At 40.8% G+C, this 22,614-nt stretch overlaps 1 protein-coding gene across 4 annotated transcripts; it reads right to left on the reverse strand.

Annotated features, from left to right (window-relative positions):
• Positions 1-463: 463 nt before the first annotated feature.
• Positions 464-17,332, reverse strand: LOC307021761 (CCR4-NOT transcription complex subunit 2-like). Of its 4 annotated transcripts, none has more exons than XM_079654178.1 (15): positions 17,252-17,332; positions 14,983-15,114; positions 13,748-13,820; positions 8,619-8,766; positions 5,853-6,062; positions 5,485-5,564; positions 5,098-5,223; positions 4,366-4,496; positions 4,040-4,160; positions 3,424-3,580; positions 3,275-3,336; positions 3,141-3,190; positions 2,674-2,774; positions 1,925-2,069; positions 464-1,434 (listed from the first exon to the last, which is right to left on the reverse strand). In XM_079654178.1, the coding sequence occupies exons 2-15, from the start codon at positions 15,100-15,102 to the stop codon at positions 1,348-1,350; spliced, it is 1,611 nt and encodes a 536-aa protein (XP_079510304.1). In that variant the 5' UTR covers positions 15,103-15,114; positions 17,252-17,332; the 3' UTR covers positions 464-1,347. The 4 variants fall into 4 exon arrangements, with proteins under 4 accessions (XP_079510304.1, XP_079510302.1, XP_079510303.1 ...); XM_079654176.1 differs by having other exon boundaries at positions 4,040-4,226; XM_079654177.1 differs by having other exon boundaries at positions 4,366-4,535.
• Positions 17,333-22,614: the final 5,282 nt, after the last annotated feature.

Consider the following 22,614-nt stretch of genomic DNA (forward strand, 5'->3'; position numbering starts at 1 on the left):
CTCAAAATATCTGTATACTTGTAGACGTGGCCTAAAAGTAAAGGTTAGGGAATTTTGTTTATTATCTTTCTCATGTCTGTATGGTAAAAATAAAGCTACAACCGGCTAACTTAGCTTAGCATAAAGACTCGAAACAGGAGGACAAAGCTAGCTTAGCGCTAACAAAATCCACCTACCAGCAACTATAAGGCTGATTAACTGTATTTGTTTAATTTGTATAAAAAGTAAAAAGTAGTCTTCATGCTAAGCTAATATGTCCTGGTGCTAGATTCATAGTTAGCGTACAGACTGGAGAGTTTAACTATCGACATGAAAGAGAATTTCTCAAAAATGTCAGTAAGTTCTCGTGAAAGGTCACTCCTGCATTCTGATTGGTCCAGACTGATGCCGGGCAGAAAAAAAGACATATAATGTGGGAGATGGAAAAGGAGTAGAACTTAAATATAAAAATTAGAAACAGGAGGAGAAACAGGGAGCTTTAATAATGAAATTAAAAATGAAATTAAAAGGCGAAAACTGGGAAAGAGCTGCGTCCATGTGAAAGGGATGTGCGAACATTTAAACATTTGTTCTGTTAAATCCAATCAGAGGCATTATGACACATCCCACTTTTTAAAGGATGTTCAAAAAACAAGTGCAAATCATTTTAAATGTCAAACATCCCGCTCAGTGAGTCTCTGTGTTTCTGGCTGCTAAACTTGACCTCATTAATTAAAAAATAAACAAAATAAATCTTTAAAATTAACACAAATCTTCACATGATATGAACAAACCAAAAAAAGATATTTTTTCTTCTTTTATTATGAAATAGTGCTACAATGTACATTGCATTTCCTCTCCTGACTCTCCGCTGTCTGCTGATGTGTGTGTGTGTGTGTGTGTGTGTAATGCTGCTGGAGATATTGTTCCTGCCAAAGATCAGAGAGCTGTGACACAGTGTGTGAAATAATTATCCAGCTGACAGGTGATTTTATTGTTTAAAATTCATTTTTTTTAAAAAGCTTCTCTGGACAAAAATAGTCAATTTTTTAAGAGGAATCACAGGATCAGATGGACAGTTATTTACAGTGTGTGTTTTGTACTGTGCTGGCGTTAAGTCCACATGGAGGGGGGGTTGGGAAATAAAATAAAAAAGTAAACAGAGAATGAGGTAAGGAACAAACAAAAGTTAAAATCATAAAGTCTATCAGTGTTTAGAGAGAGCAGGAAGTCGTCTCCTGGCCAGATTCACTGTGAGTGTGTGCAGGTGGAGAAACCTAAAAGGGGCCGGGGCTAGGAGGTGATGATTGACATCCAGGAGGACCAATGGCAGGCAGGCAAGCAGGCAGGAGGAGGAGGTAGAGCCAATCAGAAGGCCTGCTGGGCGGGATTGTAGTTGAACGTGGAGGGAACGTGAGGCCGCTCTTCTAGTTTTTCGTACTCCAGGTGAAACTCCTGAAAACACACGGAGAGGAAGTCAGATTTATGAAACAGAGGAGAAACATTTACTAACTAGGAATAAATGGGAATTTCAGAGAAAATGCTTCCAAGATTCAAGTCGTATGTTTCAGAGAAAAAACTATGAGAATAACTTTGATGTGTGAAATGCAAACTCACCAATAACAAAAAGATAATTACTGAGATTTACGGGCTAAATTGAAAAGAAAAAACTCAAGATAAGAAAGTTAATATTCTGAGATTAAAGTGAACAAATAGGAAATTGTTCAATTTAAATCTCCAAGAAATAAAAGCAGAAAATGTACAAGATTAAAGTAACATTAAAAAACACAGATTTCCTCTCACATTAAAGCTGTTCATTAACAATGATAGAAAGAAAGATTTACAAGAAGCCTGGATAATCTTCTGAGTTTAGAATAGAGAGTACATACGCTTTGACATGATTGTGTGTCAGGAATAAATAAACAACTTTTTAAATGTCTTGTACCTTCGCCACCTTCCTCCAGTTGAGGCAGTCGAAGAAGTAGTAGGTCCCTCTCTCGTAGGCGTTGGTCTTCAGCGTGGGCTCCATCCCCGGAGCCCGAGTGATCCAAACCCGCTCCTCCTTATGGTACCGCCAGTCCCTGTTAAACCTACACACACACACACACACACACACACACACACACACACACACACACACACACACACACACACACACACACACACACACACACACACACACACACACACACACACACACACACACACACACACACACACACACACACACACACACACACACACACACACACACACACACACACACACACACGTCAAAAGGTCTGCTGAACCCAAATCCCATCTAATAATTGTTTTGATTAAGTGTTTAAACTGCTCTGTTGTGATTGGTCAACCGCATAGAGATGTCCCGCTCCCTTAGCCTATCATGTACAATGTGTTGGAGCGCCAGCCAATAGGAGCACGAGTGTTCCGTAGTGATGTCACTATGTTCAGTAACACATTAAATTACATTGTCACTTGTTAGACTTCCATACTCAATACTGTGGACAATCCCCACAGGAGCACTTTGTGGTGAAGTGTCTCAGGGACACAACGACATGCTGACTGCTGTGGGGTTTGAACCTGTGACCCCCTGATCCGAACACAAACGCACTAGTTCACTGCGCCACACGCCTCCCTTTGAGTGTTATGTTTTGTGCAGTTTATTGTTATTTGTGTGTTTTCGTGTCTCACAGTTCTACTGCAGCCAGAAGTTGTAGTAGGTCTCCTCCGTTCATGTAGTAGAGGTAAAACAGCAGATCTTCTCCATACCGCGACAACTTGATAGCTGCTAACTGCAGACATGAAAAGAACAGGGGAACAGGTTTCAAATGTGATTTACGACATCTAGTGCATTTATTATACAGTAGATAAGAGATTAAATTAACTGAACACGAAAACACTTTGTGCTATTTAACATTTTTTACCAATACAAATAAAATAAAACAAGTTTCTGTTGCGTCTTCTTTTTAGTTTTTTTATTAATATTTACTCCGTACATTCAGGTAAAAATCAAGGTTAATTTCCTGTAAATATTAACTAGTTCCTCAGCATAACAATTATATAAATGTGGTTTAATTGACTGAGATGCTCCGACATGAAACACTGAATCACTTTCCAATATTTTGAAAAAGAAAGGATGTTTCCGATGAGGTACACACCTTGTCCCTTATGTGGATGTTGGTTAAATACTCTGAGGGGACGTGAAAGTCTGCGGAGAGATGAGGAGGCAAAACGAGGTGAAACAATCCATGATTATCCCAAATAAATCACATATGAATGAAACTATACTCACCTATGTCCTGCGGTCGACACGGAGCCGACGCCCAGGGAGACGCAAACTTAGGATAAAGATTCCTGAGACGAAAGAGAAAGAGATTCTTATTAGATTTTGAAAAAAATTGGTAAATAAAAACATAAAAAAGCTGTGGGGTCTCATCGTACTCCGGTGAGTTGAGATTGAGGCCCAGCGTTGTGAGGTCGGAGCCCAGAGCCAGGTGCACCATGCCGGGGTCGGTCTCTGCCGCCCGGATGAACGTCAACAGGCCGATCATCCCAAACTGATCCGTTACCATGCCGATTGGGATGTTGGTCACCCGCCCTGCAAAAAAAAAGAGGAAAAGCGAACGTTATAAAGCTGTAAAGGAACTACAGCACGGTCACATGACTTCACGTCACCACCGCTAAGCTAAAGGAGGCTAATGTTGGGCTATAAAGGAACTACAGCACGGTCACATGACTTCACGTCACCACCGCTAAGCTAAAGGTGGCTAATGTTGGGCTATAAAGGAACTACAGCACGGTCACATGACTTCACGTCACCACCGCTAAGCTAAAGGAGGCTAATGTTGGGCTATAAAGGAACTACAGCACGGTCACATGACTTCACGTCACCACCGCTAAGCTAAAGGCAGCTAATGTTGGGCTATAAAGGAACTACAGCACGGTCACATGACTTCACGTCACCACCGCTAAGCTAAAGGAGGCTAATGTTGGGCTATAAAGAAACTACAGCACGGTCACATGACTTGAAATAAGTATTGTTTTTCTTTGGTCTCACCATCAGGAAGCACCTGAATCCCTTTCTTCTGCTGGTTGTTGTTGCTAGGCGCGGAGCTCTTGTCTCCGGGGAACTTTGGACCGTCTGAGTTGGAGGCGGGCTTTCCCGACGAGTTCAGATTCTGATTGGACAAAAACGGAGGGAAAAAACAGTCCGAAAAAATGGGACGAGTCAGGACGTGAGAGCGCTGCACAAGTAAGGAAAAGACACCATGATGAAAAACAGATTAACACTCGATTCACACCAAGTTAATTTTGTCAACAAAGACAAACAAACACAAAAAGAAAAAGTAAACAAAATATATTTAAAGGAGTAAGGAGTCTAACCGTTTTGCTGTCTTCGCTGGTGCTGCTGGGGTCTTTTGATTGGTAGTTGGGCCCGGGCAGAGCCGGGAAATCCTCGTTGTGAATCGAGAAATCCTGAGACTGCTCATTGGATGGCTTTGTTACCATGCCAACTGGAAACATGGAGGATAGCGTGGTTAGCGACGCAACGACTGCAACGCAATAATGGGATACGATAAAAACATTAGAGTCACAATTAAAAAGATCCCAGTTTCTCTTGGGTGGTAATTATACACATTTCTCCACATTTCTATGATGTTACAACTTTTTTTATTTCATTACATCTTTTATTTACTTAATGTTAATATTTATAAACACATTTTATTCGACTTTATTTTGCACATTTAAACAATTTTTTATCTTAATTTGACATTTTCACTTTGTTTTTTAATACTTATGTTTATATAATTGTTTGTAATGGAGTAACCGATACAAAACCCAATTTCTCAACGGGGTAAATACATTATTTTGCTTTATCTGTGTTTTCTTTTCATCTTTTGTTACATTACTGAAGCAGAGTTCATAAAAGGTGGCTAAAGAGGGCTTTTCATTTGAAACTGAAAACAAATAAATTCTCTTAATTTTATGTTTTTGACTATATTGTACAGATATAGGAACGTGGCCCAGGCACTAGCATTCCAGCTCTAAATTGAAACAAGGAATGATATTAAAGTGTGTTTTTGGTTTGCTAACACACACACTGCTTTCTCTCACCGTACGGAGCCCGACCGGCCAGCGGGTTGAGGAGCGGTGTGGGATTCGAGCCTCCGTCCCTCCGACTCCGATCCGCTAACGCAGGGAAGTCCGACAGATCCAACCCCGTCACATTCTCACTGCCGTCTACACACACACACACACACACACACACACACACACACACACACACACACACACACACACACACACACACACACACACACACACACACACACACACACACACACACACACACACACACACACACACACACACACACACACACACACACACACACACACACACACACACACACACACACACACACACACAAAGATACTTCGTGCATCAGCCAAAGGAAAGGAAATACAAAACAAACGTATTAAATGTGTGTTTTTTATGTACCTGTGCCGTTGAAGATGTTGTTGGATAGGGAGCTGTTCATGTTGTACCCTGGATTCCTGTTCACACCAAACCCCGACATACTGACACACAAACAGAGACACAATAAAGGATTAGTTTGATACTTTCATCTTAAAGAAACAGGAGCTTTATGTTTTAGAAAGTGCATCAATTAATAAGACGTTTAAAACATGCTTTTATTTAACTAAATATTAAGCTTTCATCCATATTGGTGTTTGTTTATCCTAAAACTTTGCTTTAAAAGCTGCTCACCTCGAAAGCACATATTAAATAACTAAAAGTGAAGTATAGAAAACAAAATGAGAATAATAGAACTATCAGTAAAAGATGAATGCATATATTAAAATGACCTGTTTATGGTGAAGGGCTGCCGTGCTTGCTGCTGTTTGGGCATCCCGATGATGCTGGGTGACGACCGGCTGGGACTGCCCATGCTGCTGCTCCTGCCGCCGCCCCCCCTCTCTACTCCCACACCCCCCATCCCCCCCGACTGCGCCGTGGGACCCCCGACCTGCTGGCTGTGGTTCAGGACGCTCCGGGTGTTCATCGGCAGAATCCCCCTGCAGAGAGAAGAGGGAGAAACAACGTGAGGAGGGGCAGCGGGATGTGAAGTATGGAGGTTTACGGGACTAACGTAATAATATAACTTATAACTGGACTTGTCTTCACGTTTTTAAATTATAATACATTTGATTTCTAAGCGGTTTTTCCGGTGCTCAGACACTTCACAGTGGTGATAAAAAAAGAAATAAAATAGAAAAATTAAAAGTTGAACTAAAATATTAAAACGGAAACAACATCAAGCTGCTCAGCCCCGAGCCTGTTTTCAGGTCTCAGACTCGAAAATGAAATTCCCCGAACGCATGACCATATCTTAATTCTAACAGGGGAACATTAATAATCTGTTTTCTCAAAGCAATGATAAACCTCTGAGTTGGATGAAGGAGAGTCAGAATCAATATAGATGTTTTTATTTTAAAGTAAATTCAGTTTGAACATAGTAAAAACTGTGAATTATAGTGTCAGTCCAAAACATTACTTATAGTGAAAACCACCTTTGAACGATGGGATCTCGGGCGGCACGATATTGGAAAAAACGGACATTGTGATTTTTTCCCCATGCGATATGAAAAAATACAGGAATTGAAGAACAGACCGTTTTTTTTCCCGCAAACCATCCTTTCTTGAACTTTAATGTTATACAATTGGTATTTTTTTTATTATATTCAACCGGATGAAGGATTTTAGTCACGGACGTCTGGATCTGAAGTTATCAGAGCAACGAGCTGAGCTAGCTCGGTTAGCAGCGCCGAACTGGAGAAACACATGAAACTAGGGCTGTGCAATTCATCGTATTTTAATCGCGATTACGATTATGGCTTGCGACGATTATGAAAACATCATAATTGACAAAATACGATTATTTTGCTGGGTGCGCTTTCGCCCTTCCCTAAAAGCCCACTCGGCCACGTGGGAGTGACATGTGTTGTGAGTGTTCAGCGTGAGCGAAGATGTCAGAACAAGAGCAGCAACTCGTTAAAAAGAAGGGCCGCGGGGAGATTCCCAGTCGATCGCGAGATGTATCTAAAAATAGAACAACAATATTCAGTTTTATCGTTAATGTCCTATAACATAATCTTCCTGTGCCAGAATAATGCACTTGAACGCATCAAAGCTTTGTGATTGGCCGGCGTGACCCAATGTGTCGGGGCGTGGCTGGTGGGCAGTGGGCACTATTTCGCTGACGTTGTCCGTGGCAACAGGAGTGACAGTCCGCACACACACAAGACCGCAATTATGGCAGAAGCAAAAAAGCCCAAAATATATAATTTTCACTCGGAGTGGGAGGAGGATTATTTTTGCATCTATTCCAATTCAAAGTCCATCTGTCTCATCGGCAATGAGAGCGTGGCTAATTTAGGAGCGACATTTCAAAACAGAGCACAAACGCTACGAGGCAGAATTCCCTCCTAATTCTGCCCTCCGCTCCCAAAAGGGGAGGGGCCTGAAGGGACAGCTAAATGCACAGCAGTCCATTTCCACCAGGCCCAACAACAAGAGCAAGGTTGCTACCAGAGCATCTTATCGTGTCAGTCACGTTCTTGAGAAACACATGAAGTCTTTCAAAGACGGAGAAGTTGTGAAAGAAGCATCCTGGAGGCTGCCCACGCGCTTTTTGGGGACAGTCAAAATAACAGCAGCATTTCAACAGGTTTTTGATATAATAAAAACTCAAGTTAGATACCGTTATTAATCAGCTCTAAGTTTTAGTTTGTTTGAACTTATTCATTATAATTATTGTACAAAATGGTATAAGAATGCAAACATTCAGATCTGTTCTGTTTAAATTGATTATAGTCTATTATCAATTCAGGTTAAAAAACTAGTGTTGCTTGCATCCTATTTTAAAGGAATTAATTTTTATACTTTAATAAAATGCAAAAAAAAAAGGGTTTGATTCTTTTAATGTTGTCTTTTTTATTGCACTTTGCAGCAGATTCCTGTGTAGCTTCAGATCTGAGTCGTCTTATTAGTGAGCCTCATTTATACTTTTGTAGCAACACTTTTTAAATAATGGCAAAGAAAGGGTTCAGAGTCTTTTCTTTTTTTCCTGTCTCATATGAGGCAGCACTGCCACAAGCTCCTCTTCAGAGAGGGTCTTCAGTACAGGTGGCAATATGTTCCCCTGCCTGCGCTCATCTCTGAAGCCAGACCATGTCAACAGGCTGGTGTTTAAGAGATGACCTGAGCAGCCCTACCAGCATTTGCTACTCAATACAATTCTGAGTATATCTTATATGATGCAGGAAGGCCAGCTTGAGTTGTGTGTCTACGAGTTTAAAGATTCATTAGACGTGCAGAACACTGAGATACAACGCTAATGTGTTATATCATATATTTAAGGTGTGTGTGTGTGTGTGTGTGTGTGTGTGTGTGTGTGTGTTACCTGCTGGGTGAGGGGGGTGTGTTTGTGTGTGTGTGTGTGTGTGTGTGTGTGTGTGTGTGTGTGTGTGTGTGTGTGTGTGTGTGTGTGTGTTACCTGCTGGGTGAGGGGGGGGGTGTGTGTGTGTGGGTGTGTGTGTGTGTGTGTGTGTGTGTGTGTGTGTGTGTGTTACCTGCTGGGTGAGGGGGGTGTGTGCATCGTGCCGGTGTTCGCTGTGCTGCCGTGGCTCGGGAGTTGGCTTCCTGGTTGGTTTAATCCACTTCGACTTAACTGCGGCGCTGTACTGCTGTTCATCCCACGCATGGGAAACCCCAGAGCACCTAAAGATACAGAAAGAGAGACCACCATGACGGAAAAATCTGAAAGCCGTCCGTCATTTTGACGGATTAGAACAAACTCAGAACAGCACCAAAGCTTCCCCGCAGCGAGGCTCTGGTGTTATGCCGTGTTATGGATGCCCGCCGAAAAGGACATGATACCGTTTCCAAACCTAACTTTGCCGAACAGATCATTGAAATGTCTGGGAGTATTTGCTTTAGGCTGTGCGCGCTCCCACGAGGTGCAGTGGACATGCATAATAATAATAATTATAATATATGGATTTTGACGGAAATTTTACGATCCTGTCAAGATGACGGGCAGCGAAAAAGTTGAGTGCAACCTCTGATCAGTATGTAGTGTCTCTACTTTAAAGAGTCCTCTCCTGCTGATGTTCAGGTGTATGTCAGTATGTAGTGTCTCTACTTTAAAGAGTCCTCTCCTGCTGATGTTCAGGTGTATATCAGTATGTAGTGACTCTACTTTAAAGAGTCCTCTCCTGCTGATGTTCAGGTGTATATCAGTATGTAGTGTCTCTACTTTAAAGAGTCCTCTCCTGCTGATGTTCAGGTGTATATCAGTATGTAGTGTCTCTACTTTAAAGAGTCCTCTCCTGCTGATGTTCAGGTGTATATCAGTATGTAGTGTATCTACTTTAAAGAGTCCTCTCCTGCTGATGCTCAGGTGTATATCAGTATGTAGTGTCTCTACTTTAAATAGTCCTCTCCTGCTGATGTTCAGGTGTATATCAGTATGTAGTGTCTCTACTTTAAAGAGTCCTCTCCTGCTGATGTTCAGGTGTATATCAGTATGTAGTGTCTCTACTTTAAAGAGTCCTCTCCTGCTGATGTTCAGGTGTATATCAGTATGTAGTGACTCTACTTTAAAGAGTCCTCTCCTGCTGATGCTCAGGTGTATATCAGTATGTAGTGTCTCTACTTTAAAGAGTCCTCTCCTGCTGATGTTCAGGTGTATATCAGTATGTAGTGTCTCTACTTTAAAGAGTCCTCTCCTGCTGATGTTCAGGTGTATATCAGTATGTAGTGTATCTACTTTAAAGAGTCCTCTCCTGCTGATGCTCAGGTGTATATCAGTATGTAGTGTCTCTACTTTAAAGAGTCCTCTCCTGCTGATGTTCAGGTGTATATCAGTATGTAGTGTATCTACTTTAAAGAGTCCTCTCCTGCTGATGCTCAGGTGTATATCAGTATGTAGTGTCTCTACTTTAAAGAGTCCTCTCCTGCTGATGTTCAGGTGTATATCAGTATGTAGTGTATCTACTTTAAAGAGTCCTCTCCTGCTGATGCTCAGGTGTATATCAGTATGTAGTGTCTCTACTTTAAATAGTCCTCTCCTGCTGATGTTCAGGTGTATATCAGTATGTAGTGTCTCTACTTTAAAGAGTCCTCTCCTGCTGATGTTCAGGTGTATATCAGTATGTAGTGTCTCTACTTTAAAGAGTCCTCTCCTGCTGATGTTCAGGTGTATATCAGTATGTAGTGACTCTACTTTAAAGAGTCCTCTCCTGCTGATGCTCAGGTGTATATCAGTATGTAGTGTCTCTACTTTAAAGAGTCCTCTCCTGCTGATGTTCAGGTGTATATCAGTATGTAGTGTCTCTACTTTAAAGAGTCCTCTCCTGCTGATGTTCAGGTGTATATCAGTATGTAGTGTATCTACTTTAAAGAGTCCTCTCCTGCTGATGCTCAGGTGTATATCAGTATGTAGTGTCTCTACTTTAAAGAGTCCTCTCCTGCTGATGTTCAGGTGTATATCAGTATGTAGTGTCTCTACTTTAAAGAGTCCTCTCCTGCTGATGTTCAGGTGTATATCAGTATGTAGTGTCTCTACTTTAAAGAGTCCTCTCCTGCTGATGTTCAGGTGTATATCAGTATGTAGTGTCTCTACTTTAAAGAGTCCTCTCCTGCTGATGTTCAGGTGTATATCAGTATGTAGTGTCTCCACTTTAAAGAGTCCTCTCCTGCTGATGTTCAGGTGTATATCAGTATGTAGTGTCTCTACTTTAAAGAGTCCTCTCCTGCTGATGTTCAGGTGTATATCAGTATGTAGTGTCTCCACTTTAAAGAGTCCTCTCCTGCTGATGTTCAGGTGTATATCAGTATGTAGTGTCTCTACTTTAAAGAGTCCTCTCCTGCTGATGTTCAGGTGTATATCAGTATGTAGTGTCTCCACTTTAAAGAGTCCTCTCCTGCTGATGTTCCGGTGTATATCAGTATGTAGTGTCTCTACTTTAAAGAGTCCTCTCCTGCTGATGTTCAGGTGTATATCAGTATGTAGTGTCTCCACTTTAAAGAGTCCTCTCCTGCTGATGTTCAGGTGTATATCAGTATGTAGTGTCTCTACTTTAAAGAGTCCTCTCCTGCTGATGTTCAGGTGTATATCAGTATGTAGTGTCTCCACTTTAAAGAGTCCTCTCCTGCTGATGTTCAGGTGTATATCAGTATGTAGTGTCTCTACTTTAAAGAGTCCTCTCCTGCTGATGTTCAGGTGTATATCAGTATGTAGTGTCTCCACTTTAAAGAGTCCTCTCCTGCTGATGTTCAGGTGTATATCAGTATGTAGTGTCTCTACTTTAAAGAGTCCTCTCCTGCTGATGTTCAGGGGCCGTATTCACAAAGGATCTTAGGGCTAAAAGTAGCTCCTAACTTGCGAATTTAGGAGAAACTCCTAAACATAATGGGCGTGTCAGTCTTAAATGTAGGACTCCTAATTTTATTCACTAAGAGCAATTCACAAAGTATTTTAGGCCTAAAAGTAGCACCTAAGTTTAGGAGAGCTTAAAAGTCCTCGAGAGGACTCCTAACTCAGTAAGACCTATTCACAAAGAATCTGAAAATGGCTGCGAGACGAAATGTTTTGGAGACAATGGAAGACTGTGAATTGATCAAGAGATATAGGCTAAATCATGAGGGTATCAAACTTGTTGTGGAATTAGTGCGGGATGCAATAACATCCCCGACTAACAGGAATAACCCGATTAGTCCGGAAATAAAATGTTTGGCAACACTACGATATTTAGCAACAGGGAAAATGCAACTTTGCAATGCCGACGATTTAGGAATATCGTAACCATCAGTCAGCCGTGCCATAAACCAAACCATCAACGCGCTCTCTAGACCACATATCATCCAACAGTTTATCCGGTTTCCTTTGGACAATCAACAACTACACAGGATCAAAGACAACTTCATGGCAATTGCAGGTATGCCCGGTGTGGTCGGTGCTATTGACGGGACGCACATAAAAATAATTGCGCCATCAAAAGATGAGGACGTGTTCGTCAATAGAAAGAAAGTACATTCCATCAACACGCAGACTGTTTTCATTCATCATGATAGGGGGACTTGAACGGCGGTATGGGCTGTTATTGAAAGTGTTTAAGTGCTGGAAATATGCTCATTGGATAATAGTTTGCTCTCTCTCTTTAACGTGCATATACAACGTCATTATCGTGGTCTGCACAAACTTGTCATCATGCGTGTATTCTGCTAACTGCACTGTCCATAACTATTTGATAGGAATACATTTCTAGCCGAGGCTATTTCCTTGTTTTAGTGGGCTCGTTTGTGGGATGTTGAGGATGAGTTTCACCGAGACCGCCTGCTCTGAACAACCAATCACCGTACTGAACGCTTCTAAACTCATGCACGAGAATCAAAGTAATCCATAGCAACGGCGCGTCACTCTTAGTTAACTCTTAGTGATTTATCCTTAGTATGAGTAGGTCTCAGCGGCTTTGTGAATAACTTTTAAGAAAAAACTCCTACGTAAAATGTTTTAGCGCGAGTTAGGAGCACTCCTAGCGGTGAGATAAAATGCTTTGTGGATACGGCCCCAGGTTTATATCAGTATGTAGTGTCTCTATTTAAAGAGTCCTCTCCTGCTGATGTTCAGGTGTATATCAGTATGTAGTGTCTCTACTTTAAAGAGTCCTCTCCTGCTGATGTTCAGGTGTATATCAGTATGTAGTGTCTCTACTTTAAAGAGTCCTCTCCTGCTGATGTTCAGGTGTATATCAGTATGTAGTGTCTCTACTTTAAAGAGTCCTCTCCTGCTGATGTTCAGGTGTATATCAGTATGTAGTGTCTCTACTTTAAAGAGTCCTCTCCTGCTGATGTTCAGGTGTATATCAGTATGTAGTATCTCTACTTTAAAGAGTCCTCTCCTGCTGATGTTCAGGTGTATATCAGTATGTATTGTCTCTACTTTAAAGAGTCCTCTCCTGCTGATGTTCAGGTGTATATCAGTATGTAGTATCTCTACTTTAAAGAGTCCTCTCCTGCTGATGTTCAGGTGTATATCAGTATGTAGTGTCTCTACTTTAAAGAGTCCTCTCCTGCTGATGTTCAGGTGTGTATCAGTATGTAGTGTCTCTACTTTAAAGAGTTCTCTCCTGCTGATGTTCAGGTGTATATCAGTATTTAGTGTCTCTACTTTAAAGAGTCCTCTCCTGCTGATGTTCAGGTGTATATCAGTATGTAGTGTCTCTACTTTAAAGAGTCCTCTCCTGCTGATGTTCAGGTGTATATCAGTATGTAGTGTCTCTACTTTAAAGAGTCCTCTCCTGCTGATGTTCAGGTGTATATCAGTATGTAGTGTTTCTACTTTAAAGAGTCCTCTCCTGCTGATGTTCAGGTGTATATCAGTATGTAGTGTCTCTACTTTAAAGAGTCCTCTCCTGCTGATGTTCAGGTGTATATCAGTATGTAGTGTCTCTACTTTAAAGAGTCCTCTCCTGCTGATGTTCAGGTGTATATCAGTATGTGGTGTCTCTACTTTAAAGAGTCCTCTCCTGCTGATGTTCAGGTGTATATCAGTATGTAGTGTCTCTACTTTAAAGAGTCCTCTCCTGCTGATGTTCAGGTGTATATCAGTATGTAGTGTCTCTACTTTAAAGAGTTCTCTCCTGCTGATGTCCAGGTGTATATCAGTATGTAGTGTCTCTACTTTAAAGAGTCTTACTCTGCGGGCCATATAAACTGGCTCCTAGCTGTGACAGTTGACCCGTTGAGGAAGCAGAGGAAGACGTCAGCATCTGGAGAGAAAAGAAACACAATATATTTTATTTATGAAACACAAAGCCATGTCCATCTGTCCACCCTGCAGTTGTCAATAAACTGTACAAACAACATTTATTAATCCTTCCTTATAAAATACCAACAGAAATGTTTTAATAATTTTACCAAAATAAGTGAAACGTCTCAAATGAATAATGTTGTCTCAAAAGAAGTGGAAACACGTTGCTTAAATATGACAAAAGTTGGGTTGTAAGTAAAAAAGAAAAACAAAGATGAGTGTGAATTAATACAATGGCAGCTGAAGCGTTGAAAGATAAATTCTTAGTATTTTTGTTTTACTTTCTAAATTAGAAAATAGCGCACCAGGGAGAAAAAAATCCATAATGCTACTGAACCAGAAATAATGGAAGTACAGTCTCGCCTTGCAACTAGGGCTGCAACAAACGACTCATTTGATAATCGATGAATCTATAGATTAATGAAACGATTAATCGATAGATTCGGACTATTACTGTATGTCTTGCACAATTTCTCAAACGCTCTGATTTAGCCATCAACTTTTAGATTTAGCTTGAGGTTGTTTGAGGCATGTGGAAACTAACAATGAAGACAATAAAGATGAATACTTGATTGAAAAATACATATATTATTAAATGAACTTAACAAATTGTGAACAAAACTAACATTGCTTTTTATTTAAATTAAATAAATAATATTTCACATCAAAAGAAACAACAATGTTTTAACAAATCTTATTAAATAATCTGATGACAGAACTGTAAACAGAATAGCTGAAACTTTAACAAAATAACTAACTCAGTTACCTCTAATCATTAACCCATGTTTGTATAATGTAGTTAACTCTGTGTGTTGCTGCTAGCATACATAACACCTGACGTGGAAACGTTACTCGTGGACGGGGCTACAGCGCTACCAGAAAGACAGTGGAACCCTGGATGTGGAGCACTTTTTCTAAATGTTTAGACAAAAAAAGAATCGACGACTGAATTAGTTGGCAACTAATTTGGTAATCGATTAGTTGTTGCACCCTTACTTGCAACAACTTTCTCCAAGTTCAAAACAACTAAGCTGGTCCTGTTGGGGGGTTCGTAACACCAACAGTAGTTAACAAACAGATGCAGTTTTAACCACTGAGGAAGATTTGAACAGTTGATGTACCTCTTTGTCAGGGCGGTGAGGAGGGAACATGGACTGCTGGGTGTAGTAGAGACTGGAGTCGTCCGCGTAATCGCTCTCTATCCCTCCCTCCATAAACTTCTTCCGGTTAGCACCAAACATACCGCGTGTCACCTGAGGAATAAAAACACAGGACACTCAGATTCAAACGTCCGCTGTTACCAGGAGCAACACATTACTCTGCAAGCCCAACAAATGCCTCCATCTTTGAGAATAAAGTCACATTAAGTCATTCTTTTTTAAACTCTTAAAATGCGTTTTAAGTCTGCAAACACAAACCGGTATTATGCTCACATTGTGTCACAAAGTCTAAGTTAAAACAAAGCAAATACATTTAATAAAGCAGATGAAACCAATGTTTGTCGTCTGTTTGACTTAGATGTTAGAGACGGTCCCAAAATGCTGCTGAATTCATTTGACTTGCTCAGATAATCCGCTTTTCTTTGAGGCACAGTGATTATTAATACAACAGCAGCGCCTATACAAGCCAAACAACGGTTACTCTTTATGCACATCACTTTTTGTGAAAGTATGCAGAGAGCAGGTTTGGAAAAAGTGTACATTTTGAGATTTTAAGTGAAGCTACAGCATCTTATTTGAAGAGCACTGACCGCAGATTATCAACATCAGACTCGTATGAACGAACAAATAAATAAATGCATCCAAATCACAGTTTCTTCCCCTTGTGTTTGAGGGAAGTGAGCACGTCTTTTCCTGGATGGTAACACAAAAACTCTGGGAACATTGATATAATTATTGTCCGTAGATTTTTAGAACAAACGGTTTCATCCGTCTGGCATCTTTTAAAAAGTTACAGACATATACATGATGAATCATAACATGTGTTTTTGTGCTTTATTCTTTAATGATCTATTTGTGAAAGAGTGAGACAAAGTGTGCACATAATAAACCCTTCACTTTATCATCAGCATCTCTCTTCATCACTTGTGCTTAGTCCAGGACAGTCCGACTACAAAGCCTGATAGCATTTAGCCCACGGTGTAGCATTGCTATCCACTAAACAGTGTCTTAAAGGCTTTATGATTAATAAAGTTTGTCTTGGAAACAGTGGGTTTCAGGATAGAAACATAGAAACAGCCCCCTGAGCCAAAAAGTAGTTTCACAGATGTTTTTATTCTAATTACCACAACAATAAAGTTCATTGTAAAAATAGGTAATATGTATTTAAGTAACTATGGGATACTTTATTCAAACAGTATTTATGATTTCCTATTTCCTTCTTTGTGTTATCATCATAGGTTTCATTCTAAAGAAAATAAAGAATACATATAAAATACAATAACGTAAGATAATAGTAAGTGTCAAATGTGGGTGCACACATTTTGATAAGCAGAAAAAAAGAGAAATAGAAATCGTGGTTTTATTTGAATGAAAGCCTTTTAAATTCCACTGCACCTTAGTACGATAACAATACAGACATGTGTATTGTTACAAATTGATTCAAAAGTCGATGTAAAGAAAGTGGCTTGAACTTAGTGGGTTGGATAGAGGCTCAATTAAATCAGATAAGCCAGCAGTCAAATTAAAATAGAGACATTGAAGAATAAAAAGTAGTTTCTGAGCTTCACATTTATTGTCGTTTCAAAGAAAGCTGCAGCAAAAGGCTAATGTTAGCTTTATGAGCTAATGCTATGTCCCATAATCTTCCTAACAAAAACTACCATTAAATCACCACAGCTTTCCTCCCACATTCACATATTAACCAAGATACCCTGATCATAATTGTGTTCCGGAGTACCGTTAAAGTAAAAGCTTGCATCTGGCATTAGGTGTGAACTGTGTCAGGAGCTACATGATAGCTAAGTAGTAAGCTTGGGCTAGCAGCTTAATCATTAGGAATGTATAGGGACGCTAGCGTGGGAGCTAATGCTCACTGCTAATCGGCTAACAGCAACAAATAAACGCCACGTTTGGAGACAGTTTTAAGCGGATCTGTTGAACCAGGAAAGTGGGATTAAACTGGGGGTGCGAAGGAAGGTAACAAGCAGAGATAAGAGCCAAAGACAGGAGTGTTTTTCTCCGGGTTTTGGGCCTCCGTCGGCTAACATTAGCTTCCAAAACAACAACAGAAAACAGCGGAACACAAACTCCAGCTTTAAAAAAGAGCTTTATGCTCCCCTTGTGTCGTGGTAAACCCTATCCGAGTGTGCTGTTTGTATTCACTTAAATACGGGTTTCGTGTGAATAAAAGAAGGATATAAATTAAAGGAATAAAAGAAGAAGATCTTACCGCTTCATCAATCTGTCTTCCCCGCTACTATCCAAGATGGCCGACATCTCTTCGCCAATCAGCGAGGAGGATGCTGGGAAGCCTCTGATCCCCATCCCTTACTACAGTGTAGTAAAGCATATTACAATACAATACAATACAATACTATACTATACAATACTATACTCTACTAAACTGTACTATATTATATTATACTATATTATTTACTACAACTTAATACGCTTTATTATACTATACAATAATATACTGTACTGTAGGCTACTTTAGTCAATCAATCAATCAATGTTTATTTATATATGTATCAGGTGTATATCAGTATGTAGTGTCTCTACTTTAAAGAGTCCTCTCCTGCTGTATGTAGTGTCTCAACTTTAAAGAGTCTTTGGTACTGACACAGATTGGTGTACTGAAGTATGTAAAGTACAAAAGTATGAAATGCTTTAATTCAAGTATTTTTTTGATATATAATATCAATTTTATTTTGCATTAGTTTGTGCTAATTTTGATGCCAGTTGCTACGCGTCTCAAACAGTTGCGGCGCAACTTGGTGGGCGGTACCCTGGAAAGAAATCTCTGGGTGAGAAAATCTATGCATGAGAAATACAAGGTGTGGCGTCACTGGCGTGTGAGCGTGTGAATGGAGTGAAATGCGTGTGTGCGTGTGTCTCACACCAATTGCGTGAGACTTGAGAGCTCTGACTATTACAATATAATGACGCTTTTCCACTGCAGGGCCTCGCTCGGCTTAGTACGGTATGCTAGGCCTTGTTAGGCCAGGCTCACTTTATGCTGCGTTTCCATTACAGTTTAGTAGATGGGGCAGTAACTATAGTAACGCAGTGTAGGCGCTGGAGCTGTGACGTCATCTTCAATGCGAAACACAAAACCAACATCAGCCGTTAGCTGTTAGCCCTCAGAGCTCACATCTCCTCATATCTGCTCAGAAACTAGACAAAAGTTAAACAAGTACAAACCACAGACTGTCTGTGTCATGACGAATACAGTCGCTGGTTTATTTATGTCTGTAGGCCATTGTTGTGAGTGTGGTCGGAGCATATACAACGTTAGCTTAGCCGATGTCCATTCAGAAAAGACGCATTTTAAAAGGTGTTTCGCCTGCCGTCTGTCTGCAGACTTGTCAAAGCATTAATTCATGGTTTTGACTAACCGGTATCAGTATGTTGTTGCTTCGGCATCATTTTGAAAAGTGTATTACAATTAAATCACGGTCAAATATGTTCACTTTGTTTTAGTTGCCAGCGATTCTCTCACTAGTTTAGCACACTCAGCCCGGTTGTTGGCCCGGATAGAACCTCGATTTTGGAGAGCCAGAAATCTGTGAAAAAGTACCCGCTAGCCGGAACTACGCCAAGTGGGAACGCAACCAAAAATGGGCCGGGCACGGCACGGCACGCTTAAACCGCGCTCCGCGCTATAGTAGTAATGCGCCATCAGATGTACAGTATACTAATTGCAATTAAATAGAATTTCTAGATCAAACACCTATAGGCCCCGCCCTCTAAGACTGTCACTAGTGGGTTAATCCCTAGCGCAGTACTCCGATAACACCATGCCCCCCTGCAGTCTCACCTCGGGTATAAATTGAAGTGAGACCACACGACCAGTCTTTTTTTCTTCTTCAGTACTCACATCGAGAGACTTCTAAAGAGCATCAAGACAAGTGTCCAGGGTTATGTCCGGATTTGCCCAGCCTGTCAAAACAATTTTTTAATTAGTAACGACCTGCACGTGACCCCCTGAGAGTCTTTCCTCGTTCCAGAGCACGCGGGCCTCACTCCTCAAGCCTCGTGCCCGGTTCGTGCTCGCCTTCATCAGGACGATAAGCAGCGGACGGAGTGCCGAAGATGTGTGGCCAAAACGGGGCTCATACTGGGTCGATAAGGGCTCCGGGTCATCATGAGGCGCGTTCACACCGGAGTAATTTTCCCCGTACTTTTCCAGTTTAGTTCCGATAGTGCCTGGAATTTTGCGTTCACACCAAAAAGAGTACTTAGTTCCGGGAACTTTTACCCCCATTTTTAGTGCCTGCTAGAGAGGTGGTACTATCCTGGGGAGAAAAAAGTACCAATTTATATTGGCTGGGCAAATTGCAAACCACGGCCCATAAAACTCAGAAATGTTTTGTGAAGCCGCCATTGTATTTGCTGGCATTAGCATTATTAGCATTAGCGTTAGCCCCGCGCACCAACGGAGAGAGGATAACTTATGGCAACACAAAAAAAAACATGGGAGCGGTGGAGTGATGAGGAGGTGTCGGCGTTCTGGCGATTTACTTGGAAGGCTTCAGCATAAGCCCCAAGTTCCCCAACTCCGGGGACTTCCGGCCGGGGACTTCGGGTGGCAGTATACGCCATGAAGTGGTTTGCGGCCTGCCAGTAAACCCAAAGCAGAAGAAGAAGAAGTGACGTCAGCAGCATAATTTGCGTAATCTTCTCTCAGGGATCTTATTCCGGTGTGAACGCGATCTGTACTTAGTTTCATGGGGGTGCTAAGTGCCGGCACTAAGTGCGGCAAAGTACTTGGTGTGAAAAGTGACCCTGCGATCCCCTTCTCTACCACTAATGCTCTGCGGCGATATCAGGAAGGGAACCCGGCCTCAGACACCTGCCCCGTCCATGATGTGTCTAAAATGTGGTACAAAGGGAAAGGTATATTGTATCTGTAGGAGAAAATAGAGCTGATGGTGTTGGTATTTTTCTTCAAACAGAGTGATATCACTATTATTACAAGAAGAGATAATTGAAGGAAAACTGCTTATGGTGGAAAAATATCGTCTCATAAATGTATACTGCCCCTGAATCACAAGAGAAGCCACACTTATTATGAAGACTTGGAGAACCTTTAACAGTGGGATATAAATGTATATTATGTGGGGATTTTAAAACGACAACTGAAGAAATTGACACATGCAGTGCCACTGTTTACAAACTGAGTCTAGGAGGAACACTTTAAAGAGCAACTAAGCTAAACTCATTGATGTCTGTAGATCAGTGAATCCTTTTGGGACGGGGTTCACAAGATATGATTCAAAAGGTAAAACACGTATTGACAGAATGTATGTTTCTCATCACTTCTCAATAAGTCATTACAATCTTCAACAACTACTCAGATCACCTTTTGGTTAAATCATTGTTATCCTCTGGAGCCACTTTCACTATAGAGGCTACTGGAAATAAAAAAGATACACATTTATTTACAGAACTAAATCAGGAAATACAAAGAATAATAACTTTTACAAATAGACTGGAATGGACTTCAGAATAAAATGGTTTTAAATATGTTGGATATATTACATTTTAAAACCTATCCTTCGGTCGGTCCTGCGAGGCCTCGGTCTAAAAGGCACGGACAAATAAATCACTCTGATTGGCTGTTCAGCTTAATTTCATTGAACTCCAGCTCTCGACACAGGTTGGGGAAAGCCCCATGAGCTTCTCGCTGTAGAGTGAAAATGGAACGCACACGCTATTTGTAGTTTGTTTATATCACGCAGTCTGTTCTTCTTCTCTCGGTTATCACGCTATCGGTCTTCAGGTTGTTGCCTCTTTTGAATGACGAATACACACTACTGCCGCCTGCTGGTAAGGAGAGTTATTGCCACTCACGCATGCGCAGTTCCTATGTGCTTCTTGGCCGTCGGCTGAAGTCATTGCGGTGTGTTCCAGTGCGACACATGGCCAAGACAGTTCTTTGGTGTCAGATTGGTGTGTACGGGCCTTTAAGTTCAATGTCAACCATAACTCAATCATGTAATGTTTATTCAAGGAAAAGCTGGATGTAAAACCAAAAGGACTATTACAACTTACCATTTGCATCACCTGTATGACACTGTGGAAGAAGATGGTAATACATCAAACCATCATAAAACATATCCAAACCAAACTAAGAAGACGAAGAAGCCGCAACAAGTCAGAGACTCTCGGACACTCTCTGGACTCTAAAGTACTTTGTTCTTTTTGTATTTATGTTATTTATGTATTATGTGTTTTGTGTATTTTCAATGTTGTCTTGGTATAGCTTAGCACTTTTTACTTGTGTTGTTATTTTTCTTTTTTATTTGCTTGTAAAGCACTTTGAGCACCAGGAAAGCGCTATACAAATCAAATATGCTCCACAGTCAATGATGTGTTGTTCAAACCATTTAAAATAAAATGTTCTATACAAATAAAAACTGGGACTAAAATATCTTATTCTGCATTTGAATGTGCTGCTGCATACATCTATAAACTGCTTATACGATACTTGAATATTTTGATCGATGCAGATATTATGTCATACTGGTTGTGTGTAAAGTGGGGCAATATGCAGATGGTTGAACAAACGTTGGAGCATTAATGCTGGATCACTTACTGGAGAATGTAGTGCCTTTGCCTGATGGACATTAGGAACCATCTAGACGTGTGCAGATATGCTGCATTTGTTTTGTTTTGTTTAAATTGAATGTATTAATGCCAGTAAAATATGTATAATTACTTTATAGAAGAGAATTAGGAGGGATGAAAGTAAGACATTATATCATGTGATAGTGGATGCAGTCATGGTGTTGTGGCAAACTGGATACAGCGTTGGAGGCGGGGTCTCGTTCTTTCCTATGAGAGCTGCTCATTGTCGCATGAAGGCAAAATGGCCCAACTTTTGAGAGAGCGAAACGTCACAGATTACCCGTTGTGCCTGGCTAGAGCATGCGCAGTTGAGTTGCCCCTTAAGCCCCACCCCCCGAGCGCCCACTCTCGGCTCACTAGAATGGATGGAGAGAGAAGATAAATCTAGATTCGGCTTTTAGTGCATTTTACAACTTTAAAACCTCTTAAGCCCCACGAACCCGCCAAAATTGTTGGTATTGCAAGCAAAAGTGTCTGAGGGCTTCTTAAAATGTAATAAACTATGAATGTTTCGTAACGGGAAGAAACTAAGCTAACTGATCTTTTTTTTTTTTTTTTAAAACCTCAAAGCTAACGCTGAGCCTCTGAATTAGCCACGGGAAAAAAAGTATTAAGGCCGTTAGCACAGAACTCTAGCTATACCGATCGATATACTTATTGGATCTGCACAAACAAGCTTTGATAACATCCTGAGAGTCCACAGATTATAGAAATATAAGTATCATCACTGAGCGATCTGAACTCGTGACAGGGGAAGCAAATACAGACAACACACGAGTAGCTTTAGGCAGCAAAACACAGAGATATGCTCACCTCGCTGTTATTCTGATCAAATGTTGTGTTCAATGGCATTAAAACGAGAAAAAACGCGGCTGAAGGTTAATCCATAGGTTATAGCAATGTGTCTGTCACTTTGAACAAATTATTTATAATCCATTTTTCCATTTTTATACAAAAATC

The sequence above is a fragment of the Notothenia rossii genome (assembly GCF_949606895.1).
Source record: "Notothenia rossii genome assembly, chromosome: 10".
NCBI classification, from domain to species: domain Eukaryota; kingdom Metazoa; phylum Chordata; class Actinopteri; order Perciformes; family Nototheniidae; genus Notothenia; species Notothenia rossii.

Excerpts from the sequence above, each read along its gene's own strand:
- LOC307021761 (XM_079654175.1), bottom strand. The coding sequence starts at position 15,102 with ATGTTTGGTGCTAACCGGAAGAAGTTTATGGAGGGAGGGATAGAGAGC. Across the intron at positions 5,565-5,852 it reads CAGCCCTTCACCATAAACAG|TATGTCGGGGTTTGGTGTGA; the intron begins GTCATTTTAATA and ends TTTGTGTGTCAG. Across the intron at positions 4,227-4,365 it reads CCAGCGAAGACAGCAAAACG|CGCTCTCACGTCCTGACTCG; the intron begins GTTAGACTCCTT and ends TTACTTGTGCAG.